This window comes from Sander lucioperca, chromosome 9, assembly GCF_008315115.2.
Source record: "Sander lucioperca isolate FBNREF2018 chromosome 9, SLUC_FBN_1.2, whole genome shotgun sequence".
NCBI lineage: Eukaryota > Metazoa > Chordata > Actinopteri > Perciformes > Percidae > Sander > Sander lucioperca.
Window position 1 is genome coordinate 33,913,194 of NC_050181.1, and position 21,657 is coordinate 33,934,850.

The 21,657-nt window shown below is 38.8% G+C and overlaps 2 protein-coding genes across 5 annotated transcripts in view; both read right to left on the reverse strand.

The window, feature by feature from the left end:
* tesk2 (testis associated actin remodelling kinase 2) overlaps positions 1-3,973 on the reverse strand; it is a 47,147-nt gene extending 43,174 nt beyond the window's left edge. For both annotated transcript variants that reach the window (XM_031298124.2, XM_031298123.2), the window contains exon 1: positions 3,552-3,973. The gene's annotated coding sequence lies outside the window, so the exon portion shown is untranslated. The remainder of the gene's footprint in view (positions 1-3,551) is intronic.
* Positions 3,974-10,226: 6,253 nt separating this feature from the next.
* On the reverse strand, positions 10,227-18,240 carry LOC116048852 (acyl-coenzyme A thioesterase 1-like). Of its 3 annotated transcripts, none has more exons than XM_031298127.1 (4): positions 18,126-18,240; positions 12,720-13,181; positions 12,363-12,565; positions 10,227-11,504 (listed from the first exon to the last, which is right to left on the reverse strand). In XM_031298127.1, exons 2-4 carry the CDS (start codon positions 13,174-13,176, stop codon positions 10,896-10,898), a joined length of 1,269 nt encoding a protein of 422 aa, XP_031153987.1. In that variant the 5' UTR covers positions 13,177-13,181; positions 18,126-18,240; the 3' UTR covers positions 10,227-10,895. The 3 variants fall into 3 exon arrangements, with proteins under 3 accessions (XP_031153987.1, XP_031153989.1, XP_031153986.1); XM_031298129.1 differs by lacking the exon at positions 18,126-18,240 and adding an exon at positions 17,934-17,950; XM_031298126.1 differs by lacking the exon at positions 18,126-18,240 and adding an exon at positions 17,670-17,927.
* Positions 18,241-21,657: the final 3,417 nt, after the last annotated feature.

The window sequence follows — 21,657 nt, forward strand, 5'->3', positions numbered from 1 at the left end:
GGTAAAGTGAAAAAATGAATGTAGGGTAATGTATATGGTTCCATAAAAGAAGAGTACAATGGCAGTAGGGTATACTGTTGAAACTGTATACTCATAGTTATGCCTCAAAGGATACATGCATATTTTTTGTGAATCCTTGTCACAGAAAAGAATCAAGATGACTTAACCCATTATGATCACATTCACACATTTAGCAAAAGCTGCCAACTCTTTCTTAAAAGTTTGTTATTTAATACTGGGCCTTGCCTCGGAAGGATGGATGCGACAAACACTATTGCTCAACAGGCCCAAATGTAATGGCTGTAATAGGGGCTGATTGTCCAATTATGGGAGATTAGCCAAGGAATAGCTCAGGTCCTGGACCTTTCTGCCATCCAAAACAAAATCAGCAGCGTACAAAGGGTAACGGGAAAGAAGGTGTGTGGTGAAAGGTCTTTACACTCATAAACAATGTGGCTTTTACATCTAACTTTTAAGAACAGTTTACTCCAGTATCTCTTGATAAGAAATCGGTTATAATTATTTTTCCAATACTTTGAAAGAAAAGTGGAGTAAAACTAAACTTTAGGGAGTAACACTGGATGTACACATAACTTTACAAGAAACCCCCACCTGTAATGGAAGAGCAGATTGACAGAAAATGAATTTGCATCCATTTTGATAAGCAATCATTAATCAAGTTAATTTTTTAAGAACAGTCCCTAGTTCCAGCCTCTTCATAGTGAGGTATTCTGCTTCTCACTGATCCATGATTGTAATTGGAATATGTGTTGGGCTTGGACTGTTGGTTGGACAAAACAGACCTCTGAAGATCTCACTTTGGGATTTAGGAAATTGTGATGGATGTTGTTTTTGTTTTTTTTTACTAAAGTTGCAGCCCTATACTCATCTACTTCAGCTGTGTTAAAGCAAGCTGACGTAGTTACACTACAGTGTCATTTAACTTCATGACATAAGGTAAACATTCACTGACTAACTGTTCCTTTGTGGTTGAACTATGCATAACGTTGTCAATACTACAAAGCCTGCTATCATGTACTCTGAGATTTCTGTCCCCACACACAGCATTAACACACTGCATCACATATGTCAGGTGTATTTAGAAATGTAGCCTACAATATGTGTGTACACCAGACACAACCGGAAATGTTCAGCAAAACCTATTACAGTGTAGAGGAACAGCTGCAAATTTAAAAGAAATGTACAGAACTGACCTACAACAAACCAAAGCAGAGGCAAAAAAGTCAATCTTAGGCCAAGAAGATGTCTCATAAGCTCAGATACTAAAAACAGCATTGAGACGAAAGAGCCAGATTCTGCCTTGGTCTGTTAGCATTACATCACAGACAGTAGACTACAGAGTTACAGTGGACATACTGGACAACTTCTGACATCATTCTTTGTCCCAGCCACATCCTTAAAAGGCTTTCTACCCTCCACTTTCCTTTTTTCTCTCCAATGACAACTCATTTTCTGCCTGTTTGAAATCGTACGGGCAGAAATAAAAGTGCCATGCAGTGCCAAGAAAAATGCAAGCCACAAGTAGCAGGGCCAGTTCGACGCTTTCTCATTTCAGTAGCTGTCCGATCCAAGAGCGGGAACAGAGACACACATTTCATCTATGCCCATGTATCTGAGTAGACGAAAATAGGTCAGCAAGTAAGATATAAATTCACCCTCGATTCAAAAACAACTACCAGCAAAAGAGAAGAGCTTCTGTAGCCACACTCCCACATCAGCGGTCAAAGCAGCCGATTCTAACTAAACACAAACGACCTACACTTACTAGAATTTCAGTCATGCAAATGATGCAAACAAACAAAAACGTCAAACTCTTTGTTATTGTACAAGAAACTGTCGGTGGGTAAAAATCTATATGCCTTCAGGATGATCTTTCCAGCCTAAAGCAGTATACTGACCACCAAAAGGAATTTGTACACCCACTTCTGCGGTGAACAATGAAAACAGACATCATCTAGCTAGCATCAGTCCATCAACTAACAGCCCCAACTATAGGGGAAGACAATCCAGGCCACATACTATAAACAGGGTAATACTTTTCCATGACTTTTTGGCAAATTTCCATGACTATGTATTCCTGAAAAAGTCAGTCAACATTATACAATAAGAATAAAAATCTGTGTTAAAGTTTACCCTAAAATGAATGACAATTTATGTGGTTCATAGTGGGATTCGTAATATCGCACCCCGAATAGAACGGTGAGGTTAAGACGACGTGAAATACATTTTTTATATACATTTTATTTTTAAATTAATCACATATTATTATGCTGTGTTAAAAGAAATTCCATGACTTTTCCAAAACTTTCTGGGTCTTTTTATTTTTCCAAAACCTTTCCAGGCCTGGAATTTACATTTTTCAAATTCCATAACTTTTCCAGTTTTTTTCAAAACTTATGAACCCTGTATAAAACAACATTATACCATTACAAAATAAGATCATATCACACTGTAATATTGCGCAATATGATAACCCTCAATGAACGATGCTGCAGGAAATCTTCTTGATGCAAGTGATTAGGGATAAAAAAAAAAAAAAAAAAAAAGTCAAACCACCAGTGTTCATTACTATATTTGTTTCTAAACTATACCCTGTTGCCTACATATCCAAAGGGCATGCATTTAAGACACCACAGCAAAGGGACTGTGCATGGAAAAGGGTGGAATTTTAAAAGCTGGACCTTTTTTTGGTCTGTAAAATGTGGCTTGTTGCTCCTCCAAAACAGATGGGACATCTCCAAAGCAGCCGCAGGCCAAATGTTTTAACAGTAGTTTGGGGGAGTGAACTCTATCCAGCTGTGTATCGCTGGATTACAGACTAATAGAAAATGTCAGCAATAAATCATAACTTAAGCGATGTTATAATGACAGGTTGCAGAAAGGCTCTTTGAAGGGCAAGACGTATTAAATGGGCGTGTGTGGATGCGTTTGAGAGTTATTTCTTCATAGAAAAAGACTGTGTATGTAGCCTTTACTTGCATCACAAAAGAAGAAATACAAAAACGAATAGCACTATTTTAAACATGAGAACATCTACTGACCATTTAAGTAAACTATTAATAAAATGTTCTTAAAATAACTGTGTGCTTCTACATTGGGCGACAGACGTCTGTCTATCTTTTAACTATGTACATAGTTAAAAGATATCCGTTCTTAAAGAGCCATCTTTGTCAAGTATTTGAGCAAGGTCACATTCAATAACAGTGAATAGAAGCCTCTTATCTGACCACAATATATTGTGTTGAACTGCGAAGATATATGAGCCGGTGCATACCTGTCATTCTTCAAGGGTTTATGAACAAGTCCATGGGGCAGGGGGAAAAAAACTGCCCATTATCTGGATGGACAGTTAATGAGTCAATGCTGCCAAAACAGCTCGAGTCATATTAAGTAGAGGTGGTAATGTTGGATTAACGTCTTTTAATTTGTTGGGTGAACGCCTGACAGAAAATGTAAACAAACAAAAGCAGCAATAGCCTGTATTATCTTGTAACCTTACTCCTCGTTAAAGTTTAGCTGACTTAACTTACCTGTTGTTATTTCATAGAGTTGTTTGCAAGAACGGTTTAAGCCGAGTTCCATGCCTTTTCCTCGGCTAGCGTGTGTTGAAAACGGCAAGCGAACCCCCCAAAACAGCGAAGTTGGTAACGCAGCTCCACAGCCTCTGTGGCTAGTTTGTCAACAAAACTAAGCTAAGAGAAAAGCTAACAAACATTAGCCTGAGATCCACTAACACACACAAAACAGGAAGTTTTTCGTCGCCGACGGCTTAAGAGTCCAAATACCCAAAGGCTCAAAGTGACTTCGAAGTCTGTTTCTGTCGTCCTTGTTTCCACAAAAGAGCAAAGGACGGTGTTTGTTGTACCGCGGCCCGGGATAATATTTCAGGCGACTGTTGCTGTTTGACAGCTCCGTCGTCTCTTCGCTCACACCCGAGTAACTCCCACTGGCCCCGCCCACATTTGATTGGCAGGTAAATTAACCAATCAATAGCCAGGCATATGTGTGTATGTGTGTGTGTGTGTGTGTGTGTGTGTGTGTGTGTGTGTGTGTGTGTGTGTGTGTGCGTGTGTGTGCGTGCGTGCGTGCGTGCGCGTGCTCGTTAAACTCTCAAACTGTTAATGTATATAAAAAATAACAAAATAAAATGCAGAGAATTCAAAATAAAAATCAAAAAATAAAATCAAAAAATGATGGGCTCAAATGGTAGGTTTTCAATCATCAGCTTCGATCGTAAATGAGTTTTCAAGTGCAGGTTCAGATTTATTTGTCTATCACTTCTCATATGAATGCAGTTCTAAGTGCTTTACAGAGGGGAAAAGAGAGGCATACAGCAACATAACAGAAGGGAAATAATGAGAAGAGCCAGTAGCCAAACAGTAGAGAAAAATAATACATAAGAACAATAGTGACAAAATGAAAACAAATTACTTTATGATAAATGCTGTAACAAAGTTTTTTTATTAACATTAAGTCACTCAAACATATTTTTTTAAAGCCAAAATTAGTTCAAACACTCAAACTTTTTTTAAACTTTTTCTGCAAGGTAGTATTTTGGTTTAACAAGTGAAACCTCAGGGATCCCCTGCTTTTGTTAGATTCCATCTTAATTGTGTTTTACCAAAGCTCTTTGATGTTTAACAAATTGGAGAACTTGAAGGCATAGCATTTTTGTGTGCTTTTCTTTTAACCTATTATTTTTTTTCAGTTGGAATATTACTTTAAGAGGCCACTGATTAAAAGTGTTGCAACTTTTGAGAGTGACTAAAATACATTTGGGGGAATTGATTGACCAATAAATAAATCATATGCATGTGCATGGGCCAAATAGGTCTAATTTAATAGAATTTTTCCTACAAGGGCAGCTGCTTTGACCTCAGCTTGTATGCTCTCATGGAAATAGAGCATCATCTAGTGGACAAAATTAGGCAGCACTGCTATACACATTAAACAGCAGGACATCGCCACCCATCTGTGTACCTAGTTGCTTTAAACATTTGTTCGGTGCAAGTTTGGTGATAACTTTGTAGGGAAAGGGTTCTCTATGTTTGGAGCAGGTGTTGGTGCAGGATTCAAACATGCGTCATCTCAGCCACTCATTAATTGGGGGTGGCAGTAGCTCACTCTGTTGGGTTGGGAACCACCTGAGGCTCGCTGGTTCAAGTCCTCATACGGACCAAAGTATGGTGGTGGACTGGTAGCTGGAGAGGTGCCAGCTCCTCTCCTGTGCTCTGAACCCCCAACTGCTCAGGGCGCCTGAGCATGTGTGTGTATTTCAGGACTGTGTGTAATGTGTGTCCTAACAGAGTGAAAACATTGTAATTTCCCTTGCGGGATTAATAAATTATTATTATTATTATTATTATTATTATTATTATTATTATTATTATTAAGTGTGTCCTGCCACAGTAACAAACAGGATCTGGGATAAACATTTGACTGGAATTGTACCTCGTACGATTTCATGTGAGAAATAAAACTGATTGATTAAGAGTGAGACTATCAAGCATTACATGACAAATATTAACAACACTGGGTGAGGTCAAGTCACATTTGCTTTCATCTGTTTTATATCTTCCATATTATGAAGGCCGACTTCCACCACTTATTAAAGACAGAATCTATCTTTGTTATGTCACAATTAAGATAATTCTCATAATTGTGATGGAGTGGGTCATACTTATAGAAACTCTTATTTATGAGAATATTTAGCATTTAAAAATGATTTGTTGTCATTGGCCCTCAATGCGTATTTGGATGAACTTTCTTTGTTATGGCAGAGGCGTGTTGATTTGCGAGAGAGTGTTCACAGGGCATTACTCATAGAAGCCCATCTTAAATGATCACTGTGCAAACTGTAACACTTTACTTTAATCCCAAATTTAAAAGCAGTATATACACACTTAATATTGTTTATAACACACTACAATGGTACAAGAGATTTACATTTGTCAATGATTATAGTCTCCTATGGAAACTGATACCTGATGTATAACATTTCTATTAATGATTCATAGCACAGTGTAAGAAGGCTGCATTATTATACATAACACGTACAAAATAATAATCTCAGTGTGTTGTTACAAATAATAGTTGTAAACTGGTTATAACTGTCTGTCCATTTTTTATTTCATTCAAGTTTTTTTTTTTTTTTTTTTTGTATGTGTTCAAAACTCATGTTGAGCTTAAAGCTTAAAGCTATTTTGAGTTACCTGGCTGGCTAACTGAGTAATCCAGCTTGGTGCAATCCCCCCCCCCCCCCCCTGGACTCTCTGATGGACACAGTATTCTTACACTTTCCCATAAATAGTGGTGTATTTAATTTTTTTGAGTGTATGTATGGGCACTTTTTTCATAAACTCAATTGAGTGGCACTTTTTTTGACATGTGACTTTCTTACAATTTCCTATCACATGATGTGCTGGTTCAACTTCCAATGTGAACTAATTGGTAGCTTGCAAAGCTTTACTTTCAAAGTAGCTTCCCCAACACTGTGAATTCTCTATTAACAAATAGAAATATTATATAGTTACGTAAACTATGCTGAAATATGTAGGCATATTTTACATTGTTACAATTGTTGTAGCCTGTTATACCATACATTTAAATACATTTCCTAACACATAATACATTTCTGTAATACTGAAGATGTTACCTATCCATTTTAGAAAAGAAAGGTTATATCATATGCCAAGGAGATGTGGCATACCGTTTTGTGTACACTCATCAAGATGTGAGATAACTGCTTTATTCACTGTGACATTCAAAGAAACTGAGAGCACTTCACGTTTCATTTAATTTTATAATCAATTTTTTATTGTTTTTTTTTTTTCTTTTTTTAACATACAGAACAGAAACACAAATTGAACAAGAACCAAAACCCTCACCCACCCCCCACCCTCTGCGGTCTTGAGGAAAACAAAACAAATAAACAAACGGAAATCACACCTTGCCTAGTCACTCTCCTCTAGTTCTTGTGGTGTTGAGGTCATTAGGTCTGAAATTGTGCTGCCGCGCTTTTCCATAGGTCTATAGTCGATGATTTGGCTTCGTTAATCCTTGCTGTAGAGAGCTCAAGAATATCTATGTCTAGAAAATACACCAACCACTGTTTTATACAAAGTGAGTGTGGGAGGGGGGGGCAGCATTGAGCTATCATTTTCTTGGTTGCGGTTGAGCCGGCTAGCCAAATTTTCTTCTGTCTCCCAAGCAGGTGTAATTTAGAGTTGTCATTTAGCAACAAAACAATCGGGTCAGTAGGAATTCAACATCCTATCATCAGATCACATCAGATATTGATGTTTTATTCCAGAACTCATGCACCTGTTCACACTCATAGACCATGTGCAGGAAGGTTCCAGTTTGTTCAGGTTGACAGAACGTGCAGTAGGGAGCGGGAATGACTTATCATTCATATAGAGACGTATCTCTTCTGAGGAGTCCAATATGTCCTATGGCATATGTTGAAGTGGATCTGCTGGTGATTTGGGTTCTTGGAACAATGGAAAATGTTGTCCCAAACTGTCTCCCAATTAATTGCGTTCCCCTCAGGGCTCAGCTCTCGCTCCCATTTCCTTGCTATTGGGAGTTCTCCTATGGATACTTGCATCAGTTTAGCATAGATCTTGGATGCTAATCCTCTCACAGGAAAATCAACAAGCCATTTAATGACTGAAGGGCTGATCTTAAGCGCGGATACAAGAAGAAGGATGTCATGGGGACCTCAAAACTAGCTCTTAGGTCTTCAAAACTCAACATACCTTTCTCATTGAATAGTTGGTTTACAGTATAAATGCCTCTGTCACTCCACTGCTTACAAGCAAAGGGTTTGTTACCAGGCATTAAGTGTGTATTGTGCCAAATTGGGGTGTTCAAATGCCACTTGTTGGTGTAGCATAGTTGCTCCTCCACCTGTTTAAAGCTGGTGATAATAGGGCCATAGGCTAGCATACACTTTTTTTGGACACACACCTGTAAAGGCAATTCACGTTTCATTTTAAGACTTCCATTATAAACTGCTTGTTCTGGTGTGAGCCTATTCAAAAAGATATATAAGCTGTATTCTTTTACTGCTTTATTCTTTGCTTTTTATTAATTAAAATGATACGCCCCTCGCTCATCTATTCTAGTGCTTTGGAGCTGAGAAATGTGAGTATAATCATCCGCTTTGTCTGTCTGCATTGGGATCACAACAACACACACAACAGCTGTTTTTTAAAAGAGGCAAAACATTGTGTCGAAGTTTGCATGTGCTGGGTGTAAAACTTAACTCCACACTCCATAGTGTCCACAGGATTTTGTACAATAACGACTGACACAAACCTAAAATCACAGTTTTTAAACAGTTATACAGAGTCTGCATTTTAATTATAATGCAATTAAAATAATTAATACATGTCATTATTACATGGCTTGGTTGAATTCTAAGGAAGACACACCAACCGGATAATTGGCAGTTAGACAGCCTGGCGAGGTCTGTGACTCAAGTCTGTTTGGTGTGTTCCGTGACGTCATCCGTAGGAGGAGCTGTCGGCCTTCATTTTGGCCGACCTGACTTGCTGGGTCAGAGGACGGGCAGTCGGACTGCTAACCCGGAAATAACGAGCGGGATGAGTGATGAACGTCTCTCAAAATCTGACGAAAATCTTTTAAACTGACCTTTGTCGATCCGAAATGAAGACAGATTCAGCAACTGGATGGCCTATTTCTTGCTTAAAATGTTTTCAGAAACACGTCTCAGTGAACTATTTTCGTAAAATACGAGATCGTATTTCGAACAACACATTACTATCGGCTGGAGAAGCCAGACCCACGTGACGCGTTGTCATTTCCGGTTTTCATTTTTTGTATTACGTTTCGCGCACGCGCAGAACGTACTCTCAAGACAGCGTCGCTTCGGTGTGTTCCAAGGCACTTTTTGGACCTCAGGGAGCAGACTGATCAGTCCGACTGCCTTTTCTGCTGACGGTCAGCCATCGGGTTGGTGTGGCAGGGGCTTTAAACAGATACAGAGTTTATGTTGCTATGGACACAGGATTCCAACCGTAGAGACGGAACGGACTATTTTCTTTAGCGGAAGCAATGCAATCGGATTTAAATCAATAAACCCCCTTTTATATCAATATTTTGGGTCAAATTATTGATTTATCTGGTAAGTAGCCATGTAATAAGCAGGATAATGTAGAGCGAGGCGGTTGTTATAGCGAATATAACCCCTTCAGGCTGATTCGATTCGCATCGGGGTCCTGATCAGGCACTCATGATGTTTAGTGCCAAGCTGAGGAGGTGCAGTCCAGGTTATACATGGCATTTGAAAAAGTTCATGCCAGTATACAAAACAGACAGACAGCTCTAAACATTCCAGTAAGCAAGTTTTAAGTATCAATATTGACAATTATACCTGACAGAATCTGTTGAAGTTTTCTCATTTGTGATTGTTGGAGAAGTGGAAAGATTAATCAAAATGGCTTGTCATAGTTTTATATTGTGTCTGTCAACATGAAGTGTATTTTACGATGATAAAATTACTGTTTAATTACATGTCTGGTGGCTTTAGCGATAGCAATTCCGACGATGTTTTTATGTTTAAAAGAAGGATCTTACTTTTTAACCCTTGTGCCCTCCTCAAATTTACTACCCTCTGGACACCTTCATGGCAAAAATGTACACGCACAAAAAAACAGCTATTAAATCATCATACATCAATATTTGGTTCTGCTTTTTTTTCATGAATCACTTAAACAACTTCAAACCTGCTCAAAACTACCAAACATTTAATAATTTTCAGGATTTGACCCCTTTAAATTCCAGCTTAATTATTTGAAATATTTGAATATTTATTACAAAAACACACAAAAATGAATTATTTATCATATAATAAATAGTAGGGGGATGGAGATTTGGTGGTGATTAGAGTCTTGGATATGTCAAAGATTAGCAACAAAATTGATTTGATTGCATTAGTATTTTTTATTTACTGCCAGATAATCCCTCTGGACACCTTCGTGGCCAAAAATGTACACGCACAAAATCTGCAATAAAATCATCATACATCAATAATTTTTTCTGCTTTTTTTGCTTGAATCCCTTACTCAACTTTAGCCCTGATCAAAATGAACAAATATTCAATAATTTTCCTAATTTTAACTCTTTAAATGTCAGTTTAATTATTTGAATTGTTTTGTTTTCTTTTTGTTTTGTTTTTTAAACACAAAAAAAATATTTTCCATATAATAGATAATAGGGGGATGGGGCTTTGGTTGTGATTACAGTCTGGATATGTCAAAGATTAGCAACAAAATTGATTTGATTGCATTAGTATTTTTTATGTAGTGCCAGATACTCCCTCTGGACACCTTCATGACCAAAAATGCCTCATTACCTTCCATTAAAATCACATTTCATCTGTGGCAAAAAGAGGGGAGATAAACTCATTATGGAAATGTTTACTGAGGTAATAAATTAAGGCAGATAATGGGTCATTTTTTTCATATACTTCTATAGAAACATACTTTTTTTGGAGCCAGTGGAGTCATTCCCTGTCCATTCTGTGTGCGCTAAGAAAACAGTGTTCATATACTGCCCAGCTCTGTAAATGGGAAACTAATAAAGTGGCTCGGACCGAGCCACACAACACTATTTCCTTGGATTTGTGCACAGGACAGGGGATGGCCATGGATATATAAAGAGAAAGGCAGTGTGAGGGAGATGGTAAATTTGACACATGCTAACATTATGAATGAGCACTGACAGGAGGGGTGTATTTGTTAGCATGTTAAGTTCAAATATCAACAATGTTTCTCCAGAATCGCAGACTCCACCTTTAACTGGCTGGTGATTTATCTGTTCATGTCTTCTAATCATGATATTTGTATCTATAATTTGGCATTAGTCTGTGTAAAATCACAGCTCAGGTGAGTTCTGAAGAACTCCTGGATCTTCTTCCACAGGTGGACTTCAGCTGCTGCATGGGACCTGGGCTCACCCCCCCACAGGACTGGCTTGCCTACAACCCCATGAAAACTGGAGGGGCAGTAGGGTCCGTATGGCGGCTCTAGGTAATGTCCTGCTGCAGGGTAAGACACACTCTCAAAGTTGTCCTTCCCATGACGCTGCAGTCTCTCCACCATCTGGTCCACGTAAGCCTTGCTGTCCCAGTTGAGGTCGTCCTCTGAAGCCACAAAGAGGAAACGTCCCTTGGCTTGTTCAATGGGGACCAGGGTGGCCTTGTTCTCCTCTGCCAGCGGATTATGCATAACGTTCTTGCCAATAAAGGCCCCTGACTCAGTGGGAACCATCTTGCTGATGTCCATCATTAACGCAGGGAGGATTTGGCTCTTCTTATGGTAGAGGGGTAAAAGTGTATTGGCACAGCAGCCGTTAATCCACACTGTGGCCTCAACACCTGGCAGGTAAGAGGCTATTGATAGTGCAAGATCTCCGCTTTTTGAAAGGGATAGTAACCCAACTCCTTTACTGCCCACCTGTGGAAAAACATGTAAACTATAAACTGCTTTTTACCATTTCTTGTGATGTCACAAAGGTTCCATCTTTTGTAGATAAACTAATGGCGTTTTTCCATTACATGGTACCTACTCGCCTTTTTTGGTTTTCCATTATGAAAAAAAGTCCCTGGTACCTGCCAACAGGTACTTTTTTTAGTATCACCTCCGTCGAGGCTCCAAGCGAGCTGAGGCGATACCAAAAGGTGACGTGAAAACCTGCAGACTACTGATTGGTCAGAGAGAATCGTCACCAATCACTGCGTCATCATTGCTAGCGACAGACGGGGGTGCCCTGAACAAACCCGCCATTTTTAAATAGTTTAACCAGCGGTGGGTTTTTTTTGCAGCCTCCAGCTTCTTTTGAAACAAAATTTGTCTTCTGGCTGTGGCAGCGATACCAGTATCGGTATTGCCACCGATACTGCCTAAAACGCTGGTATCGGTATCAGGAAGTACTGGAGTTTATGCACCGATCCGATACCACATAATAAAGCCCTAAAGAAAATCTACGTTAAAGTAGTTTATTTATGTTCTTTTTCTGTTATAACTGACTGGATAAAAAAAGAAAGTTCTGTGGCGTTCATTGTTTGTGTTTGTTCATGTTTCACAAAGAGTAAAACCTGAGCCAGACTGACAACAAAGACAGAAATCATATCACATCCATACAGGGAGTACAGTAGTATACAGTTGTTAAAACATAATAAAATATATGACACACTGGTATCGGATCGGTACTCGGTATCGGCCGATACACAAGTTCAGGTATCAGAATCGGTATCGGGAAGCAAAAAATGGAATCGGACCATCTCTAAAAAAAAATACTATCTAACAACTCACCTTATCTTGTTTTTTTAAAAACTCTATAGCTTCTTCGAAATAATCCAGATGGACCTCTTTGATGTTCCGCGCCATGTCATCATGACCGTACAGTGCTACAGTCAGAACCACAAATCCACGGTTGGCCAGCAGAGAGGCCCTTTTCTCTGACAAACCTCCACCAAAGGTGTACAGATCCAACAGGGCAGGGAATGGACCTCTTCCTGCATTAAGGACACATGAGAACCCAAAATGATGGCACCTTAAATTCAGAGGAGAGATATTCAACAAGGTAATAATCAGGATAAATGAATGCCAGCATTTTCCTTTAACTTTACTAACTGAATGACTGGAAGCGTGACAGAGACATAGTCCAACCTGGGGGAGTGAACAGAATTCCACGGATATTCCCCTCTTTGATGGGGAGCCGGTTGACTCCGTCTCCAATCAGAAGCCTCTCATTGGTCTCCTCTGCCAGCATCCTTCCCTCACCCTCCTTCTCGTGCACAGAGAAATTCACCACATGGTGGTTCAGTGAATTAGTTTTTATAAACCTCTTGTGCAAGGTGTCTGCCCTCATCGACCACAGCAGACCCATGGGTTCAACCCCGACGTAGCTCCCGCTGAGAGAGGGGTCTCTCTCCAGGTCGATCTCCCCGCTCCCATCAGCCTTGTAGGTGGCCGAGGAGCTGAACACCAGTCCCTTGTCATCAGTGGTTCTGGCTCTCATGGTGACCACCTGTCTCGCCCTCAGCCCGGCCACCTTCACCTTCACCGGCTCATCAAACATGCATCTGGCTCTCGGCAGCAGCCTCAGTCGGACTTGGGAGGACATCTCTCCTGAAACATATAGTAAGTAGGGTATTGTTAAAAAAAATATTCAATACCGACACCAATACCATGACTTCAATACCAGTTCCTAAACAATACTTTTTTCGATACCAATTTTATAAAACAAAAAGAAATTACAACATTAAGGCACCAATCTTTTTTTTCAGCTCCTACATTTCACAAAAAGCATGGATAAAAGAACAGTCACATTGTCAAACCTCTTCACACAGTCAGGGAAACAGAAGTCTATGTGGACCACACTGTCAATCAATTGTCATTTCTTTCACACAAAATGCATACAATGACCACATTCACCAAAATCCATGAACTCTTTTCTCATGTATACTCCACCACCTGCAGAAGAATATATATCTGCAGCACACTGTTCAAATGCTAACACAATGCTTTCAAAACTGTTAAAAACACATTCAAAACAGACTGATGGCAAATAGTGTGCATTTCTGCAGTGACCATATTGAAATATATAGAAAATGTTAGCAGAATATTTACAATAACCTGAAGTATAATCCTTCCAAACAGCTGATTTCAGCTGAAAGAGAGATGTGATGTTGAGGATAACTTGTGGCCAAATGCAGGAGAGAGGGAGGAACCCTCACCGTTCTGTACAGTATGGGTGATTATACTATAGCCTACATGCTGTTGATGGTTTTTTTGTAAGTATTATTGCAGCCCTGGATTTTAAATTTTTTTTACAGATATAAAACAATAGATAAAGGATATTGAAGCCAATTTTACATTCATTCTTGTTACAAACTTGAGTGAAAGGTCTTTTTCTATAATGAAATACTTATTTATGTGAAAAATCATTCAAACTTCAAAGATAAAAGTTGATCATTTATGTAATGCTCCCTGTTCTTAGTGTTTTTTAGGTCAGTGTGTTATGAGTGACGAGGTTTGCTTTCTAAATGTGAGAGGTGTTGCCAGTGACCAAAGTCCAGCGAGCGTATTTAGAGACATGTATGAAATGTTCTGGTGGTTTGAATGAGTTTTGGAGGAGAGATTATGTAACTGTTTGGCCAAGATATATGTTAGTAGACTGTATGAAGAGTTTTGAAAAAGTTGATTCAGTATTGCCTGATGCTTGTTAGCAATTTAAAAAAAAACTGTAATGAGTGTAATGATAGAGGAAATGCACTTTTCCTGTGATCGCCCCACTGAGTGGAAAAACAGAGTGTGTGTGTGTAGCTGGACATTATATAAGTTGAGGTCAAGGATGTAGGTCAAGTACCACAGGCAACAATAGGAGCTGATGTGGGCCTCTACAGTTCAGCGTTGGATTTAAACATGTATATTTTGTTCTGCAGTACTAACAAAGCACATGAATAAGTTCAGTGCTCTCCAAACAGATCCCTGTGCTTTATAGCACATAAAGCTTACATCGCCATCTTGTGGCAAGAGTGCCTAATGGCAGGCTCTTGAGAGAAGGCTGAGCTGAGGATTGTCCGTGTATCCACAGCCTCATATTTATTCTTCTGTTCCAAAAGCTATTAAAACACAACAGTGAGCCGCAGCGTTGCAGTGCATGTTCCTTCTTTACCATGAACATCGCAGAACTCACTGAAGCACCAAATGTGTGCTCTATGAGAACAGCATTTACTCCCGTTTGAGTAGAATTTGCTGTAAACTACATTGCCAAGCTAACTACATTGCCAAGCTGTTGCTGTGCCTTTAAGGTCAGGGTACTAAAGTATAATCCGTTTTTCGTTTTAAACCAAAAATGAAAAAACGGGTCGATGTTTCGTTTTTGGTTTCAAACCAAAAACGGAAAAACAAAACTATGAGCTCCGTTTTCTCGTTTTTCCAATGTCCATACAAATTAAAAATTAACTGGAAAACTGCTCGTTTTTCAACTGTTATTTTTTTTTGTTATTCATGTTTCTGTTTTAACCCAAGAGCGAGAATACGGGCTCATTTTTATAATGTGCATAATCATTGAAAATCTGATGGAACACAGGTCTCGTTTATAATGTTATTTTGGTCTCACGTGTTAAGTCAAAAGTTGACTAAAACCAATGTGCTCTGGACAGGAAGTAACATTAACGTGTCAAAATAAAAGTATGAGAGCTGTAATAACTGCCAGAAGAACGAGGAACTTTATGAAAACATTGTTTGCTTGTAGCTTGTCAGATTAGGCTAAAGTTAGCTATTTAGGGTTATATAAAGTATTTAATAATAATTTTAAAATCACATAAAATCTACATTCATCTATTATTAGCCTATGTGTAATGGCAGTTATTGACTAGTTACTCTAATCTTACACCAGCCAGTAAAAAGGCATCTAACACTTGTGTTGTCTTCGGGTTAAATGTGTCGTGTTTTCAAAGTTTCTTATAAGAAATATGTGTTTCTTTCTTTTTTAAGATTTTTTGGGGGGCATTTTAGGCCTTTATTTGTATAGGACAGCTTAGATTTTAAAGGGGAGAGAGAGAGGGGGGAATGACATGCAGCAAAGGGCCACAAGTCGGAGTCGAACTGGCGGCCGCTGCGTCGAGGAGTAAACCTCTATACATGGGCGCCCACTCTACCAGGTGAGCTAACCAGGCACCCAAAATATGGGTTTCTTTCAACCAAATTAACCAAAAATAACATGCATTGTTCCCTTCCATGCTCTTCACAAGTAAATTAATATTCACAACTTTCATAAAATTTGGGGTGTTTTATTCAATTTTATAGCAGTTATGGTCTTTCTGGGCGAATTTTGACCTGGTAGTGCAATAGGGCACTATTGAGCTTTACAGAAGATGAACACACAGTACACACGTGCATATTTACAAGTATGTGCATACACACACACACACACCTACCAAGAGCCTGGGTCTGTCCAAGGTTTCTTCCTAAAAAGGGAGTTTTTCCTCACCGCTGTTGCATTTACACATTTATGCTTGCTCTTGGGGGAATTACTGGAATTGTTGGGTCTTTGTAAATTATAGAGTGTGGTCTAGACCTACTCAATCTGTAAAGTGTCCTGAGATAACTGTTGTTATGATTTGATACTATAAATAAAATTGAATTGAATATACCAGTCTGTTATAATCCAAAACAACTAATCGTATATCCTCATTTTACTTAGAAATTAGGTATAATTCATGTAAATGAGGTCTGTTGACCATGAATGCAAAAAATAAGTGTAAAACTAATGAGTGGAATAAAGTTGGATAAAAGGGGTAACCCAGAATTGAGTGATTAATTACTTCATGCTTTATGAAATGGTCAATTTTGTTATGCCAATAACATTTATAATGGCCCAATTTATAAGACAACACAAGGGCTAAACCACTTGACCACTTAAATGAAAAGGCTTCTTTTTATTGCAACTCTGCAGAATATTCATGTGACATGGTTGACCAACTTAACTGCCATTAGTTTTGAGTGTGATGAAGAACTCCTGCAGATACAACTGGGCCACATTGCAAACCTCTCATCATATTAGTGAGGAAGCTGCCATGTTGCTTCTCTCATCCTGGTCTCCTCAGGCCCTGCAGACTGGACCACACTTGTGGTTTACTGCTAGAATATTACAGTAGGCCACTTTTCTGATTCAGATTTGCCACTTGAGTCCACAGTACCATACAATATATGATAAACATGCACCAGCCTTTGTGGAAGTGTATGTTCTGAGAGAGAGAGAGAGAGAGAGAGAGAGAGAGAGAGATAGATAGATATATCTCGGTTGTAACATTAAACGTTTGCATGATTCTATGCCATCTGCTGCTGCTCCAACAATACAATGGCAGTACATATTTATATTGCTTACCAGGGTTCCAACCCAGTACCTTCTTGCTGTGAGGCCACAGTGCTTACCATTGACCATTCCTTATTGTAATTCAACCCCACAATACCTATCATGTATTATATTTTATTATCCAATATTGGCCAACTACTGTTTCAAGGCCTTAGTATGAGCAGTGAACATCTAATGAGCTGGGTGATCCAGGCACAGGACCAGCAGTGAGGAGGTCTACCATGCTCACCATGAACTCTGGTCCAGTCTGCAGGGCCTGAGGAGACCAGACCAGAATGAGAGACTCTCCAGTACACATTAACTTGTTAATTTATGTTCTTCATCACATTGACATGTTCATTGGCAGCTAATGTGGTCAACCATGTCACATACAATATTCTGCAGAGCAATTTAAAAAAGCCCTTATATTTTTTGCCTTTTTTTACTGGCTGGTGTAAGATTAGAGTAAAAGTAGTCAATAATGCCACACAGCATGCTAGGGGAATACAGATTTTATTTAAAATGTGATTTAAAACTTATTATAATCCTATTTCTATTTTAAAGCAATATCCATTCTTACTCCCTTTGTGGCTATTAATGAATGTTGCTCAATTAAATACTTTATATAACCCTAATAATTAACTGTAGCTTAATCTGACAAGCTACAGGCAAAAGCTAAGCTTGGTTTAAAACGAAAAACGGATTATACTTTAGTACCCTGACCTTTTAATAATAATATATAATATACGACCTACCTTCAGTTAAATGAATAGTCCACTATTTGCTTCACTGTCCCTTGTGTTTTCTATATTGTGCTGTCAGACGTGCTAACAGACAGCTAACATGGCTGTAACGCAGGCAAATGTACAGTTTTATAGTTAGACTTTGGACCCAGTTTCAGACTTTGGACCCAGTTTCCACGTTCCTTAAGTTGGAAAGACATTCACAGATTCGAACCTCCGGGATCAATAACTTCTGAGCAAAACGTTATTAAATCACAAACGACGCATCTTTCCTACCGTAGTAAGGTAAACAACGAGCTACAAACTCACTTTCAACGAAACGAGCCGTCCTCCAACCTGGAGAAATAACATTGGTCTCTACGAGCACCTATGGTGATACGGCAGTCTACAAACTACAACACGGAAAAGAGATACAACTAAAATATTTATTAATTTAATGATTAAATATGGTTGTATCTTCAAACTTACCTCAATTATAACTTGTCTCCTGCTAGTTGTATTACAGCACTCACCTTTCAAAAATAAGCATAATCAGAATTAACACTGGGGCAAACGATACGTGCTGGCTGCAGGAAACTTCACTCCTGTGTCTGCGCCTCCAAGCCAAGCCCCCAGGAAGAGCGCCGAGTCTAAAAGCCACCATGGGCTTAGCGGATAACGGTGGTACTGCCCCCCATGGCCCAGAAAGCCTTTTCACATAGACTTTGCATGGCGAAAGAAACGTCTATATTTCAGCGGATAATTTGTTTCTGGGTATATCAACTTACCAGCCCGAACACTGAAAGGGTCCTTGTTTAAAACGTTACGTTTTTAACATTTTTAACATTCACTAGAAGCGAATCCAGAATTATTAAATTTGACATGATGAACGCGCATAGTGGACGCGAGCAGAGCCGCGGGACTGCGCCCGCCCGCTCACATGACTGTTCTCCCGAGCTCATGTAGCTAGCTGTAATAATGGATATAGCGAATGGTTGTAATTCACCATGTGTTCTATTAATACGTCCATGGTATTATCTTATGAAGTCATGATACATTCCAGGGATGTATGTAGCTGCTGTAAAGCCTGTTAGCTACGTGGATGTAACCTCATTAGCGTTTCCCAAACTGGCGGGCTATCGGCTAGCTAGCTAGTTGCTAACATCAGGGGTAGCTAGCATGGCTGTATTAAGATCTATACATAGCTAGCTATATGCCTACATAACGTTACTACAGACATAGTGATTACATCGCCTTGGTTTTCTTATAATACATCCGAGGGCTGTATGCTGTAAAGCTTGTAACGTGGATGAGAGCTGAAGCCATGGATGAGCTCTGTTCACGAAACTGCAGGCTAACAGCTAGCTAGCGCTAGTTAGTAGGTAGCTAGCTAGTAGCACAACATAATTATTAAATCTCCTTGGTTGTCTAGCTAAATACATCTATCGTTTATTTAGCTAAGCATGTAAACGATAGGTAACAACGAAAACAATGTTTAACGTTAGTGAATATTTTTAGACAATGAAAACGGCGAGTTCATGAGTTCGCCAGTAAGAGACACGACAGAGAAGCTCATGAACACGCATGTTGCTACCGGTTGCTACGACAACGCAAACAAATTGTTGCTAGTGCGCATGCCCATCGTGGGCCAACAATGCGGAAGAGCCGAGCTCCATGTTTGCTTTATGCGCTTTTGAGCACTCTCATTGGAACGTACGGGGCTTCCCGCCGAACACTGTATCCAGTTCTCTTAATACATCCATGCTCCAAGCGGGTAAGCTGTAACTCCTATGGCGCCATTTTGATGCTAACAAGCACCCCACCTCCCCCACATTATATACATTTTGGACTTATCTGGTAGGGGAGAGTGGGGTAAGATGAGTCAGTGGGTAAGTTGATCCACCCCCTGTTTCTAGGCAACTATGCACATTTGGCATCATGTGACCATACATTCTGAAGGACTCCATAATTTCTATTTTGCTGTGAAGAAGAGAAGCACATGGGACAAGAGGTAAGTTGTTGTTTTTCACAAAAACACTTTTTTGCTTGTTAAAGTAAATTTTCTGCATTGCAGGTATAATAGCTGTTGTGTCAAAGCATATCTATCTTCTAGCTTATCTAGGTCTACCCAAGCGGGAAAAAAAAGTACTTTATTGTATTTCAAGTATATTTATATTTCCGATAGTATGTTGAAAATGTACTTACACAAATTGTACTTTTTGTAAATATATAAAAAGTATACTAGCATCACGCTTTCAGGCTAACACTTTTAACACACTTTATAATAAGTATACTATATTACACTTTATAGAAATATATTATACTAAAATATACTTTAAGTGAAAGTTATGTGTACTTTCTAAAGTGTACTTATTTGAAATTTGTTTTTACACATATTTTTGATATATTTTAAATTGTATGCTTAAAATTGTCATTGTAACATACACTGAAAGCATATTTTAAAAGTACATATTTTAATATCAACACTGTAATATTAAGTTTGAGTGTATTTTAAGTTACATTTGAGTCTAATTATGAAGTGAAGTTATTCACGCTAGTACGTCAGGACATTCTTTTAGAAAGTGTTCAATAGTATTACTATGAAAATGCACTTAAACCCATTTATGAAATGTTGTGCTGTGTGTAAAGTACACAGATAGCAATTATTGCAGCTGTTCTGTAATGTTTAATCAGTTTGTCAAAAAAATATGATACAATACAATCTTACACACAAAATGACATTAAACAAAACATTAAAATGCACACTTCAAAAGTACAGGTGCACAAAAAATGTGTGTTCTGCTGAAAAGCAAGTGGTTTAAAGTTGGTGCAGTGCTACATTATGATTTAACAGATAGCATCACCCATATTGCAACAGATAAGTTAATACTGGCTAAATTATAAGCAAAAAAATTAAGTTCACTCACACTGTGTTAACATTGTCACAAGTGTTCAAAAAAGAACATTTCATTGGTATTGTTTAATGGAGAAAAGGCAGGGCTACTGCAAACAAGACCAATTGGAGAGTGTAGGCCTACAGATCAAAAAGTCGCTGACAGTATTCATGCGTATAGGACTGATATGTAGAGGTCGGTTTGGCGTTGATGTCTGTAAAGTAGTAGCTCCCCAAGAATTTTAGTCTCTTTCAACATTGTTGGGAAGTGGAATGACATACATTTTGTCCTTTGGACTTAACCATTACACATTTACGCTCGAGTGATTGGGGATGGACGGCAAATACATTATGGGTCATTTATAAATGTGGAAGCTATATTTAACTGAGCATCTCTACACACCTTTCCTCCACTCTTGGCAAGCTCTTTTACTAAAATACAGAAGTTGGTGGATGTGGATGAGGCCCCATCATCAGATGTAAAAGCCACCAGGGTCATAACTTCGCAGAATGTTCCATCCTTTAACTGTATAACTGAATTATTTCTCTTTTTAAGAGTTGTGTTATTATATGAATGATAAACCACACTGCTACAAATGAAACGGTCATAAAATAAACCTGAATGAACTGTCACTCCTATTAAACTTTCAATAGCCATCCTCTGCAACACAGATGTGCTAACTTTCTTTGGGCAGCCAAAACCTCTGACATTATGTTGAAACTCCTTTGATTTCTTTCTTAAGCTAGAGGTACTTTGAAGTTTGTCAAATAATGTCTTTATGCTGTCATTGGCATTTGCCATTGTAGTCCCTGCTTTTTTTGAGAGACCCCTCCACCGAAGGAATCTGTTCACTATTTGTGTTGGCACATGTGTTGTTCCACTGAAAAACCTAAGCAAAGTCCCATTAAATGATTCAAATGGAAATGTGGATGTTGCCCACAGTGGTCCCCAGTTACGCATGCCTGCTGTCAAGTGCATTAGTAAATGCACATTAAAAGAAGCATTAGCAGCTCCATACAGTTTCTCAAAGTTGAGCACAAATTTTCGCAGAGCTTGTTCTGCCACATCCACATGTCTCACTTTGATAGCATCCTGAAGAAGAGTGTGTATCGCAAAAACTAATAAAA